The sequence below is a fragment of the Candoia aspera genome, chromosome 4 (assembly GCF_035149785.1).
Source record: "Candoia aspera isolate rCanAsp1 chromosome 4, rCanAsp1.hap2, whole genome shotgun sequence".
Classification (NCBI taxonomy): domain Eukaryota; kingdom Metazoa; phylum Chordata; class Lepidosauria; order Squamata; family Boidae; genus Candoia; species Candoia aspera.
In genome coordinates this window covers 25,005,998-25,019,757 of record NC_086156.1, presented here as the reverse complement: position 1 = coordinate 25,019,757, position 13,760 = coordinate 25,005,998, and the positions used below count along the sequence as shown (strand labels likewise).

Genomic DNA, 13,760 nt, shown 5'->3' with positions numbered 1-13,760 from the left:
CAAATTTCTTTTTTCAAATGATTCTAGTCTTTATTGAGAATAATTAAATGACTGGCATAGACAAGTAATGAATTGGTCCAATAAAAGGCTATAACAAGCAGGTGGGATCCTTTTTTTCATTTGCAGTAGCATTGATTTAAAGCCCAACCTTGCTTCATTGTGAATGGAAAAAGTTCTGAAAGCTGTAATCTCATTGCAACCTAATATGTTCCCATTATTTTTCACTAAACCATATATTCCTTGACAATACACTGAATTCACATTGTATATGTTATTGATGCAAGGATTTTATATGCCTTATTGGAAAAGATCTTTGATTCCCTCTTCAGAAGAATGGCTAACTAAATTTATTTATTTATTTTATTTTATTTATTTTTCAAATTTATATAGCCACCCATCTCACAAATAAGCGACTCTGGGCATCATACAAAGAGACTCTGGGTGGCGTAAATTGTGGGAGTATGCCTCAATGTCAAGAATAACTTCATATTTAAAAAGTAAATGATGTACAATTTAATTCTACTTGGAAACCATTCTTGGACTACAGTTGTATAGATGGAATCATGCCACATCCAAAATTTGGATTTTAGAAATTCATATCCTTATCTGATGTATAATTTAGATAATTGATTCAATGTATTGTTTATTATCTGTAGTCTTTTTTTATGACTTGAATTGTGTTAACCAAGTACTTGTAGCTTAAAGTTCAACAAGGACACATGGTTTTTTATTAAAAAAGGACATGAAATATATCATAAACTTGTAATTATCCATCTATATTTCACTACCTGTATCTGGTTCTTCTATTTATATCATCAACTTCTTATATTCTTCCAAAAACATATAACAATAAAATGGAAAGCAAATAAATGGTTTTATTTGCAACTGATGTTTTATTTATTCCCAGGATTATTTCCCCAACAGCCCCCCCCCCAAATAACAATTTGATACAACCAAAAAAGCCATGCTGGATTGGACTTAAGACTGATCTGGCCTGGAATTGCCTTCCCAAGTGGCCACCCAGAAGTATAGGGGGAATCCACAAACAAGATAGCATCCCTCCTACATATTTTCTCCTGTATCTGATAATTCTGTAGGAAATATACAGAATATTAGTCACTAAGACTAATAGCTATCAACAGCCTATTTTGTTTTTCTTTTCTAAGCTTAGCTATGTTGGCAGTCTTCACTACAATTTGTGGCAACGAATTCTATAACTTGTGTGCAATGTGAAAAAGAACCTCCTTGGATCTTCTCTAAATCTCCCACTATAGTATTTACCTGCACTGAATAACCCCAGGACCAGGTATTACTAAAGAATTTCTCCACACCAAGCATAATTTTTACATTTCTTTTGGATTCACTCTTACTTATACTTTCAGACAACCAGCCTTTCCATCTTCTGATTCCAATATAAAATACACTTGAGATTGTCCTAAACTGCTTTGTTTCAATTCTACTCCTAGTCTTCTTTCCTTGCAACTTTCTCTGTGTATGCAGTAACTTAGGTAAAGGGAGCAGGAGTGAAACTGAATAGAATTAAGTAGTGATGCACCAGGAAAAATAGAACGTTTCCTTCTGAGCAGGCTGGGGGAAAAAAAATCTTCTTCTTCAGGAGGGAAGCCAGTATTTAAAATAATGCATTTCCTTTTTAATGGCTTGGAGAGTCCTCTCTTGGGGGAGATAGGTAGTGACAGAAATTTGAAATATAAATAAATAAATACATACATACATACATACATACTACCTTGAAATGGAAGTTTCCCATCCATTTGTGAAGGTAACTGAAAGCCAGAACAACTGTTCTGACAGCCTCTATATCCTAATTATAAAATACCTTGTAGTGAAATTAGGCTGCATTTTGTCTGGTAACTAACATGTAAGGGAAAAAATAGAAAGTGCCCATGGTTAGGATACAAGTCATGCTTTGCATTGCATGGAAAGAGTCTCAGCTTCTAGCTTTTCCACTTTAAAGGATCAGGGAGCAGAAAAAGATCCCGCTCAGCCTGGGACACTGAAAAGCCACTCTGGTCAGTGGAAAACTCCATAGGAAAATAGCAGGAATTTGGAATAAGGCATAAACCATGTATCTTTTTCTTTACGGCCAATATTTGTTTTAATATTCCAGGGATTGAGAACATAAATCAGATTGTCTCACTTATATCGAGATGATATTGCCTATAATTTACAACATGCAAATGAACTATAATTTGCTGAATTGACCCGTGGGTTTAAGTTTGCACAGCACCTACGCCACAGACTAGTCAACCACATTTTAGTTTAGTGTGTTGTACAAATACCATTGGGGGTAGGATTTCATAAAGCTATGAAACCACAGCCCATCCTTCCCCTCATCATTTCCTAAATTAAGATGAGAGCTAGGATACCTTTTCTAAGTAAAAGAAGGTAATCCCTCCATGACTATGTTTACAGGAAACAATTTATTCAATTTTCTGAGTTCACACCCCACACTGAATCATAAGCAGACCACAGAGACTGGAATCATAGAACATGGTGAGTAAAAAAACGTAGACTAGTTGTGAATTGGGATAACATGTAAATACAGCCCATGTATAAGAAGAAGCAGGTAGGAATCATTTTCCTACCTTCTCCCAAGCAAGGAAATGATGCTTTGGGAAGGCAGAGACATTTCTGGAGGTGTCTTGCCTGAGGCCATGCAGGCCTGATAGAGAAGATTTAAGGGCCATATTCAACCCATATAAAGGCAAGTTGCAATATGACATCTTTGTTGGTTTTTCATTCAAAATGGCTGACTGTAGAGTTCTCAGTCACTGTAACTTGGGAGAGATAATCAGAACTTTGTGTACAACTTGAAAAGCAGCATAAAATAGGTATCAAATTAGAGGCTTGAGTAAGAGCTTTTCCGTACTGCAGCCTTCAACTGCTTTTTCCCCAAACTGGCTGGAAATGCCTTTTAAAAAATCCTTTTCCAGGTTTCAGCCCCTTCCTGTGCTTTGGTAGCCTGATGATCTGTCCATACCAATTTATCACAGGGCCTGACTAGTGGATTGCCCTGTTTCTTTACCCCTCCTGGACAGGTAAAGAAAAGAACAGAAAAATACCAATTTTACCATTTTTGCTACCCCTTGAATTAGAACAGGAAAGTAGCAGAACTCTTGTAAATTTCACCCGGCTAAGGAAAAATAAAAATTTGTGGTTTCAGTGTTCCATCAATAAACTTGTTTAAAAAAAAAAACCCTTTTCAATATTCCATTGGTTACCTGGACAGGAAGGGAAGGTTGAGGTGGGCAGCACCCAGTGACTAGAGGACAGGTCAAGCCTGCTACAGCACTCAGTAGCCAACTGGAGCAGAGGTGTTTGCCTATAATGAAATGAAGCATGGTGGGCAAACTGGACAATGCTGGGTGAGCCAGCACAATTCAGAAAATGCTACTTTCATCGTAACAGAAAAAAGATGGTTGGAAATTGTCTTCCTGGTAGGCTGGGTGAAGGAGAAGATGATGCCATGTGTTCCTGCCCTCAAGAAATGGCCAGTAGCCCAATCACACTGGGGCAAGCTGGTCTTGCAGATCAGCCCTAATATCTGCAGGCTAGACCCTGATATGGTTGTAGCATATTCACAGAGTAAGACACATTCAGACAATGAAAACTATTGGAGGAGGGAAAAAAATCACTGGTTAAAATCAGACAGGACATCTGGGTGTTTTGGTTTGTTTTTTTGGCACAAAAACTTCCAAACAGGAACTGCTTATTATGAAAGTACAAAGAACTTCATGGCCTAGGGCCAGGTTATTTGAGGATCCATCTTGCTTCCGTGGTTTCTGCCCACCCAGTGAGATTGGGCACACTGTAGTCAATGCACTTTGTATCCCTTCAGTCAAACAATGCCATCTATCAGGACCTCAAAACATGCCTTCTCTGTTGTGGTGCCTGTCCTATGGAATGAGATCCCTCCAAAGATCCATAGAGCTCCCACCCTAATGATGTTCTGGAAGTCTTTAAAAACTTTGCTGGTCTCCCAGGCTTTAGGGTATTGTGCTTATGGAGCCCTGTCGGTGGTGGTTTGTTTTTGTTTTTAGGTATGTGGGATGTGGTTGTCTGGATGCTTTAGTTTTTCTCTTTGCTGCTTTTCTGTTTTTAACTGTAAGCCACCCAGGGTTGTTCTGGAATAGGGCAGCCTCTACATCATCATCATCATCATCATCATCATCATCATCATCATCACTACTACTACTAAGCAGCAGTTTGGTGTAATGGTTAAAACATCAGGCTAGAAACCAGGTGACCATGAGTTCTAGTTCCGCCTTAAGCACAAAGCCAGCTGGTGACCTTGGGCCAGTTCCTCTCTCTCAGCCCTAGAAAGCAGGCAATGGCAAATTACTTCTGAAAAACCCTGCCAAGAAAACTGCAGGGACTTGTCCAGTCAGTTGCCAGGAGTCAAAAAAATTGACTTGAAGGCACACACACACTACATAGCAGTGGAATTTGTGAAACCAGATCCAGCGCATAATAATAAACACAGCATTCTAACCCAAGGTTAACTGAATCAACCCAATTGCCTTAGGGACTGGATTTATACAATATCCCGAGCCATAAATTTATTAAAATAAATATTCTTCGAGAACTACATCCATGCAAAATTTCTGGCAGTGTTATGAAAGTGGAGGCTTGCCATTGCCTTCTTTGAGGATTTTTTTTTAACTTACCAGTCTAGCCAACATCCTACATTTCCCAGATCATGCCCCACGTACTAACTAGCCAATCATAATTTAAACTATTGTGCTGCATGAACTCAATTAATGCATCCTGGTAGACAATCCATGGAATTACTTCTGGATGAAACTATATAGGACTTTAGTCTTAGGACCTTTCCTCTCTGCTGAGTTGAAGTGCTATCCACCTAATCCTAAACTGGTAAAAACTATACTAACATGAATTTTGCTATCCTCACAATAGATGCATGCCCTGCCTCTATGAAGACATTGTTTATCACTTGAGCTCCCTGCAAGGTAATAGGGTGACAAAGCCTAACAGATTTTATACGTTTGGGGGCTGCCTTTTGATGGTGTCCAAACTAGAGGAAAATACTATTTCAACAGATTCTTCCAAAGACAAGTTGAACCTGTCTCACTCATGGGCTGGATATGTGTAGAAGGCAATATCATAGCAGAAAAAAGTATGTTGCTAGGGTGTGTCCGTTTCATGGTAGATGCAAGTGGGAAAGTCCCTTAAAAGATTCAGTATATTTAACAGAAATGAGTCGTTCTATTACCACAGGTTGTTGCCACATTCTTGGCAGGATTTAAAGTCAGCAAAGGATTATAGTGCCTCTGTTTAATTGTGTTGAATCTTTTCCAGCAGTGCTAAAACTTAAGGAAAAAGAAGTGGGAATATTGCTGTATCTTCAAAACTTACTATGGTATCTTAAGAACTTTATTGTGGTACTACACTGAGTGGGCAAGAACCATTTCATCCAATGCCAAGAATTGTTATACTCAACTAGTATATAAACAAAAGCTTATATATACTTGCACATGGGCGTAGCAACTTTTAAAAAGGCCATGAAATACCTCAAAAGAGTTGTGATATTTCTGTTCAAAAGGCTGCATCTCAATGGTCGATCACTTCCTAAGTTTCTGGAGCTACCCAGTAAAGGAAGAGGTAACATAACTTTCCCTGAATTGAAGTTCTCCAAAATATTTGGAGAACTATAATTCCCATCATCCCAAGTCATCATGGTCATGCTCATTTTGACCAGAGGACATTACAGTCCAAAAACCTGGAATACCAGGTTGGTTGTAGGAAAACACCTTTCATAGCAACCCACCCCACCCCAATTTTAGTTTCCCATTAGCTTCATCATTGTAACCAATGGTTGGGTATTTGGGGGGGTTCTAAAAAGGACAAGTCTCTTTTAAGCTGAACTAGACTCCTAGAGATTTCACGGTTGGCTCATGTTGTTTCTTGGCCGCTGGATGGCAGTGATTTGCATCACCTTCTTCTGAGATGTTTTTTCAACTTCCCAGTCTGGCCTCCAGTCTTGGTCTCCCGTCCAAGTACTCCCATCCAGGTCAAGGTTGCTTAGCTTCTGGATCCAGGCAAGCCCATTCTGGTTTGTGATGGGGGATGGGCCCTAGGTTAGCAGCATCTTGATTAGGTGGACAAATATTCAGCCAGGTGGAAAGCAAATTCTTGGACCGATCTCAAGTGGATACCAATTCCCAAGTTAGTCTTTGGACCTACCACTCCTCCTTCCCCCATTTCAGCCTCTGGTTTCCCGGCTTTATTCAACATCTCATTTCACTCATGACTCTTCTCGCGGGGCTTCTCTTCTCTCCCCCTCTATCTCACTGGCTTCCTAATTAAGTCGTCGAGCCTGTCCCATCCCTCTCTTTCCAAACATTACTCCGCTGGGGTGGGGACCACCTCGGGAAGCGTCAAGAAGGCCACTGGCGGGCGGTCAATTCGATCCCATCTCCGCCCCCGAGAGAGGTTTGCCTGGTACAGCATGAATCACCCGGCCTCTGCCCACCTATTCCCGGGCTGAGCTTGGGAAAGGCGCCCGGCCAGGAGGAGGCGGAGGGAGAAGAGGTTCGGCACCAATAAAAAGGCGCGCGAGGGCTCTGAAGAGAACACACGCCGTTTGGGGCTCTCTGGCGGGTGTCTTCGTCGCCCTCGGGTCCAAACCATGGCTAGCTCTTGCGTCTTCTTGCTGGGCTCGCTCCTGCTGCTCCTGGAGAGGGCGTGTGCCCAGGAGACACCGCTGACAGGTAATCAGTGTTGGGGAGCCGGGTTCCCTTTCTTGAAAGGAGCGGGAAAAGGAGGTCACTGTGCTCGGGTTGGGTTTCGCTCTGCCCCGCGAATCTGAACTAAACTTAAATGCCGCTTCGCCAAGCCGCTGCACGTGGCCCTCCGCCTCGCCTCTGGCTGTCGGCGCTGGAGCTTAGATTGGGTGAGGCCGGTCGCCGGGGAGGGATTCGCCCCCGTCGAGTGCTCGCGCTGCGAGGAGCTCCCCTCAAAATAGGCTTCAGGAGGGAACCAGCGTGGCCCTAATGTGCGAGGGGTGGTTTAAAATGAAAAACTGTTGGATCTTGAAGCATTCCTGTGTTAGGATACTTTATTCGGATACTCAGCAGCATTTAATGACTACTCAGCCTGTTCGGGCCCTATAGGACAATAAGGAACTCTTTTTTTCTAGTTTTTTTTTTCTCCACCACACCAGTGTTCTGCTGAGTCTATTAACTAATTTTTTGTTGGTTGTTGGAGGCAAGATTATGTATGTGCATAAGGATTAGCTCTCATCCTGGCATGTCACTTAACTCATTCCATTCACCAAAGCAGAATATGTTTAGATATGTTAAGCCTGGGAAATTAATCAGTGAATGGGACATATTTTCTTCCAGAAATGTTTTGAAACCAGGTGCAAAGGCTGGGATAGGGAAGTCTAAATACCTTCTCTCTCTCTCTCTCTCAAGGTTGGGGGATAGTATCTTTAAAATTTTATTATTTGATATTTCTTGAAACCTAGTTGTGCTGTTGATGAAGTGTTTGCAATGTATGAATTTTTTAAAGCACATAAGTTTTTCTTTCTTTTTGTTCTCTGTACCTGAGATTTGTACCAAAGTTGCTTGTCTCATTAATTTCTCTCTTTTTCTGGCAGGGAGTAAAGATATCTGTTTGCAGCCACCCGTTAAAGGACCCTGTCGGGCCATACATTACAGGTGGCACTACGATAGATACTCGCAAACTTGCAAGCAGTTTACATATGGGGGCTGCGAAGGGAATGACAACAATTTCTTAGATTTGACAGAGTGTTCAGAAACATGCAAAGGGATCAAAAGTACGTTTTTGTTAAAATTTCAGTTCAAAAAGCGAAGCACGAAATTAATTAGATAAACTGTTATTGCTGAAAAGTTCCTTTTGGTTACTTTTATCTTTCACATCGGCTCATGTATTAGTTCGGTAGATACAAAATAACTAAGTCCAGTGTGAAAGCTTATATGCATCCTCCTAGAATTTTTTTCTTCTTCTTAGAATTAAGTTACATTAAAATGAAGCACCTTTCTTTTGAGGAAGACATGATTAGGAATAAACAGTTAAAATGTATTTTTATGAAGTTTACATGCATATGTTTAATAAGATGCTTAGACCACATTATTCAGACTTGAGCTGTTTTGTTGAGCTGTTTGTACGTTATTTATTATTTAAGCCATTGTAGAAGTTCCTAAAATCTCTACCAATTGTATGATCTAGGCTTGTCTGCCATATGCATCAATCCAGTTTTTCCCAACTTCAGTGCCCTTCAGTTTTCTTGGACTGCAGCATCTATTGTTGATAAGTCCAACACAACCAACGGCTACTGAGTTGTAAGACAGCCAATAAGAGAAAAGCAATATATCTCTGTTCTGGACTGCCATTAGAGGACAGGGCCCACATCTTCGCCCAACCTCACTGACAGAAGCATGCATAATATGCACTGGAATAAACTTGCCAAAAAGCTGAAAATGTTGACTCCCTTCCTCCTGTGCCATCACTGCCATGCCCCATACATTTTTAAAGCATTTCCAACCATCTCCCGTTTTATCCCTGTATCAAACAAGTTACTTGCTTTTGCTCTACTGAAAACAGAGAAGAGAAAACAAAGGTGGTCAGTGATATGAATAACAGCCCTTGTGAGGAAAGACTAAAGAAACATGACTCTGCATAGCTTGGAGAAGAGGAGGCAAAATGGAGATGTGGTAGTATTTTTTAAATATCTGAGATTGCCACTTGCAAGAGAACATAAACTTCCCCAGTGCCAAACTGAGCAGGACAAGATCTAATGAGTATAAATACAGGAGGAACTTGTTGATGAAAACAGAGTTCAGTAACCAAGTCAATTATTGTGATGGAATGTGAGGGTGACCTTGGAAGATGAGGGGGGAGAGTCAACAATGAAATAAAAGAGAAGGGAGCCCGCAACAGAGTAACTGCCACAGAAAGAAACTTAGGAAGGACCTGCCCTAATTACTCAGATGGTAAATAGGGCATGAGATTTGTACTTTGAGACTTGCAAGATTCTGTTAATGTAGCCTTACAATAAAGTAGAATTAGCTCATCTCTTTGTGTTTCCTATCTGGTTTACCTGGGAAGGCTGACATCAATCTTGCAAGTCTCAAAGTACATATCTCCTGCCCTCCCTATTTACTTAGGGAGTAACTAGGGCAGGTCCTTCCTAAGTTTCTTTCTGTGGCTGTTACTCTGTTGTGGGTTCCTTTCTTTTTTGTCTGATTGTCCCCTGGGTGGCATCTCTCCCCCCCCCCCCCGGTCTTTCAAGGTCACTCTCACATTCCATCAGTTATTCAGAGGGCTGAGGGGGCTGTTCTTCCATGGAGATCTGGACAACTGTCTGTTGGGGATGATTTGGAGGCCAACCAACATGTTATTTTATTTCTAAAATTTTATGCCCAAATTGTTCCAACTGATATGAAGGAAGTGTTAAGGAAGCAACAAGTTGCAATGACTAGTGACTAATTGCACACTGATGTCCATTGGGTCTCCTAAGTGACTAGTTATGCTCTCTACCACAGACAGAAAAGCTCATAGCAATGGTCTAATGTTCAATGGCTGCCTTTGGTTTGTTTTTATCTTAGAAGTGCCAAAAATATGCAGGCTGGAAGCTGACCCAGGAATATGCCGAGGTTACATTGCAAGATATTTCTTCAACCTCAGATCGATGAGATGTGAGAAGTTTTATTATGGAGGATGTTTCGGAAACGAAAACCGATTTGATAATGCAGCCTCCTGCATGGACTTCTGTTTGCCGAGGAGAAGTAATTAACGTTTTATTACTAGGCAGACAACAATCTAGAAAGTGTAAGAAGAGCCAGAAAGCTGAGCTCCTTCCTTTAACTTTACCTCTGTATGTGGCCACATCAGAACTGGCTTACTCTGATCATTCTAAAGGTTTCTGTAATAAATAAGATGATACAGGTTTATTGTTTCCTTTATCCTCTGTTAATATTTTGAACATTGCCATAGGTAATGCAATGTATACCTCTGGAGAGCCTCTTTTCTAGATTTAGCCCTTTCTTCTGTTACTGTGGTGGATTCTGGTGCTGGTGCTGGTTCCCAGGGGGAGAACGCATTCCAGACAGATAAGAGGCTTCTCAGCAGACATTGTTGCTGGGAAGGTTAAGAGGTTCAAGGTAGCTCTGCTCTAGAGCCCTTCTAGGTTATTTCCCATTAGGTTAGTTGAGTAGCTTTAGTCTGGCAAGATTCTGTCTCTGTGGTAAGAACAATAAAGAACTAGAGTTGGAGATATCGGCTCAGAGTGGTTCTTGGCCTGGTTCCTGACAGTTACCTCAAATAAATCCTGGCTTACACGTTTTGAGAATGAGATAAACAAAATGATTTCTTCTCTCAACTAGGGTTCCTTATGCTTTAACCCCACACTTTTGGAGTTTGGATGGGGAAGATCTGAAACATCACTTGTCCACACCTTTGCAAATGGAAGTGGCTTTCATAAGAGGGAAGGAATATTTCCATTCCCACTTCCACTGTAGATCTGCTGATGCTGTCAGGGTCACCTATTACAAAAAATTTAAATAAGTCTGTCCCATCCATTCATTGCCTTTTGAAAACATTGTTCCTTATTTTTGCCCCTGGAAATTTTGAGGGCAATAATCTATTTTCTTGAAATAAAGGGTTATATTACTGTGCTATTGGCGACCTCCATCTCTAAGAACGTAACCAACTTCTTGCTGCTTCTAGTCTTATCCTAAGCTGTTTTGGCCCATACTACAGGTGCTAAATGAACTTGAAGCCTACATTCTGAAAGGCCAATTCAGGCTATCTTTTTAGCTGTTCGTAGAAATCCCCTTCCCTCCAAATGTAACTTCGATTTTTTAAATTTTAAGTCCGGCATACTGGTTTCTAAGATAAACTTAGGGCTTTTCACAAGAGATAAGCGAAGCATTGGAAAGAGATGTTTCACAAATATGTTAATGCAAAGAAAACATATCTTCAGAGTATTAAATTAGCCACATCCTTTGCAGGGCTAATGGCTGCTTCAAACTTACCTCTATGAGTATGTGCACAGATGCCCAGCCTTGCATTTGGTTTGCTTTTCTGGCAGTGCCAGAGAAAGTGTGTCTGTGTACATGTGCATGCAAACAAACAATACAAGTTATAAAACGTTTATACAAGCCTTGCAAAGATCATGGCTTCTTTAACAGCCCTGTGAGGCATGTTTTGGTCACATTGACGTGCTTTGTGAATCACTTCTTCTGAATGCTTGCACAGCTGACTTTTTATCACTAGAAGTATTTTTCTCCCTCACATTTTCAGATGTTTCTAGCAAGCGAGCTGTATTAAGCTTACCTTTTACTATTTGAAGATACATCAGAAGTGTCTTTCCATATACATAAACCATCTGGAAGAATAGGAATTCCAACTATTTCCTCCTCCCAAGAAAGATCCTGCAATTCTGTTTTTAAAAAAGTTTCATAACTACAGCTTTTTCCAGAATGAAGATGAAATAATTGGAGGAATTGCATGTGTTGCATTTAGCTTGAAGGACACAATAAGGGAGAGTGACTGGAATTAGATACTTAGCTGTACTTCATGTACCCACCTTTTGGCAGGTGCGCTGTTGCAATAGAAGCTCCTTCCATTCTGTCGCACGGAAATGTCACAAGCAAATTCCAAGGGCTTCAGTTGTGAAGCTTCAGTCAACATCTTGCAGATTTAGACAAACATATCCCACATGTGCCTATGATTAGTTAGTTAGCAAAAATAGACTGTGCTATTGTAAAAAATACTGCCCACATCCAAAATGGGCTTTGTTGTTGTTAGAATCCTGCATTTTGCTCTTTGAAAACATGTCATATACTAATGCTTTTTTCCTTTCCTTTTTAAAGCTGCCCCTTCATTTTGTTATAGTCCGAAAGAGGAAGGATCGTGTTCAGCTTCAGTCTCTCGCTTTTATTACAACTCTAAGACAAAAACATGTGAGAAGTTCAGCTACACTGGCTGTGGTGGGAACAATAACAACTTTACCACAGAAAAATCCTGTCTCAGGATCTGCAAGAGAAGTAGGCTACTTTCCTCTTGCTTTGGGGGAGGGCCAGGGGAGAACCAGCAAACAGAATGTTAGCTTTTCTATGAATGTTCATGAATTAGCTCCATACTGGTAAACCTGGATAGCCCTTGGTATCTTAAATCACACATGCCCATTTGTAACTCTATTATTCCTACACTGGAAATGATTTTACTATATTGCAGGTGATGTATAGGCTTTGGCCACTGGCAGGCAAGGGTGAAATCTGGTTCTTCAGTACCTGTGTTGCTCATCCAATCCCCCACATTGGATGTTGGGACTATTAAAGAAGATAAGGGTTATTGAAAGAAAGCAGCAGGCAGCTGGACAGGGGTAGGATATGAAGAATTGTAGTGCAGCTGAATTATAAAAGGTTACGTTGAAATTCGACAGCAAGAAAATATTTGTTTGGTTTAGTGGTTTGCATGGGAGAATGCCAGACTTGAATTTCTGCTAAGCCTCACTAACATTACAGGATTACTGTGATGATATAAGAGTTATTTTGAGAATAATTTGGAGGAGAAAAGGGGTGATGCAAATGCTTTTAAACACTGACATTTGTGGCTGCAGTGAGAAATGTGCGAAGTGGGAGCCCTATCAGAATTTGCTCTGGGTTTTGCTTGCCCAAGCCAGATCTTGGCTTGCCGGGCAGAATGGGAGTGAGTTTTAATAGTGATCCTGCTTTACATGGGTAAGCTTCCCTAGATATGCAAATCATCCCCAATTGCTTATGATCCCTCAGAGAAGTTGGGCCCAACATCTTAACATCTAAATGAATGTTATGAACTGATCCATGAAAGTGACTCAATCTCTGTTTTATTCTTAATAGGGACAAGGAAGCAAATTTTGTGAGACCAAAGAAAATGGATGTATACAGAAAATCTCTCCAGCCAATGAATGCCACATAGTTTCCTAAATCTGAGAGTCTGAACTATATGAACTATTTCAATTTACTGGAAGCTATAATTTATTACTTTCATTGTATACAGAAACATACTATGATCTTTTCTCAAATGTAGCAAATTACTGTTGTGTTAACAAAACTCGCCCTTTTGAATTGGGTTCTTTGTACCCAAGGTGCTTTGCTGAGAATGAGAAACCTTGGCAACTGGGTTGCACCTTTAGATGATCTCTGGCAAGAGCGGGATGGGGGTAGTGCATCCATCTTGGCTCTTCTTGACCTCTCTGTGGCCTTTGATACCATTGACCATGGTATCCTTTTGGGTTGGCTCCAGGAGTTGGGGGGCACAGTTTTGTGCTGGTTCACCTCCTTCCTCCAAGGCTGGTCCCAGTCAGTGTTGAAGTGGTTGAGAGGTCCAGCCTCCGGCCCCTGCTTTGTGGAGGTGAGTTATCATCAGTATGCGGATGATACCCAACTGTACATCTGCATCCCAGGTGACCTAAGTGATGCTGTGGATGTTCTTTCAGAGTGCTTGGAGGCTGTGGGGTTCTGTATGGGGAACAACAGGCTTCAATTAAATCCTAGTAAGATGGAGTGGCTGTGGGTGCAGGGCTCCTCTGTATCTGGGGGTTTACCATCTTTGGTCCTAGATGGGGTCGCACTGCCCCAGACAGACCCTGTGCATAATCTGGGGGTCCTCCTGGATTCACAACACCTGCTCAAGGAGCAGGTGGCAGTCATGGCTAGGAGGGCCTTTGCTCAACTCTGCTGTGCACCAGTTGTGTCCTTTCCTGGATC

The 13,760-nt window shown here is 41.1% G+C and overlaps 1 protein-coding gene across 1 annotated transcript; it reads left to right on the top strand.

Moving 5' to 3' along the window:
- The first annotated feature begins 6,590 nt into the window (after positions 1-6,590).
- On the top strand, positions 6,591-13,383 carry TFPI2 (tissue factor pathway inhibitor 2). Its single transcript, XM_063303640.1, has 5 exons — positions 6,591-6,752; positions 7,643-7,822; positions 9,615-9,794; positions 11,883-12,056; positions 12,891-13,383. The coding sequence occupies exons 1-5, from the start codon at positions 6,671-6,673 to the stop codon at positions 12,911-12,913; spliced, it is 639 nt and encodes a 212-aa protein (XP_063159710.1). The 5' UTR covers positions 6,591-6,670; the 3' UTR covers positions 12,914-13,383.
- The last annotated feature ends 377 nt before the right edge of the window (positions 13,384-13,760 follow it).

Bases quoted from the DNA above. Each gene is read 5' to 3' on its own strand.
- TFPI2 (XM_063303640.1), top strand. From the start codon at position 6,671: ATGGCTAGCTCTTGCGTCTTCTTGCTGGGCTCGCTCCTGCTGCTCCTG. The intron at 9,795-11,882 runs GTAATTAACGTT...TCCTTTTTAAAG, and splicing joins CTTCTGTTTGCCGAGGAGAA to CTGCCCCTTCATTTTGTTAT. The intron at 12,057-12,890 runs GTAGGCTACTTT...TATTCTTAATAG, and splicing joins TCTCAGGATCTGCAAGAGAA to GGACAAGGAAGCAAATTTTG.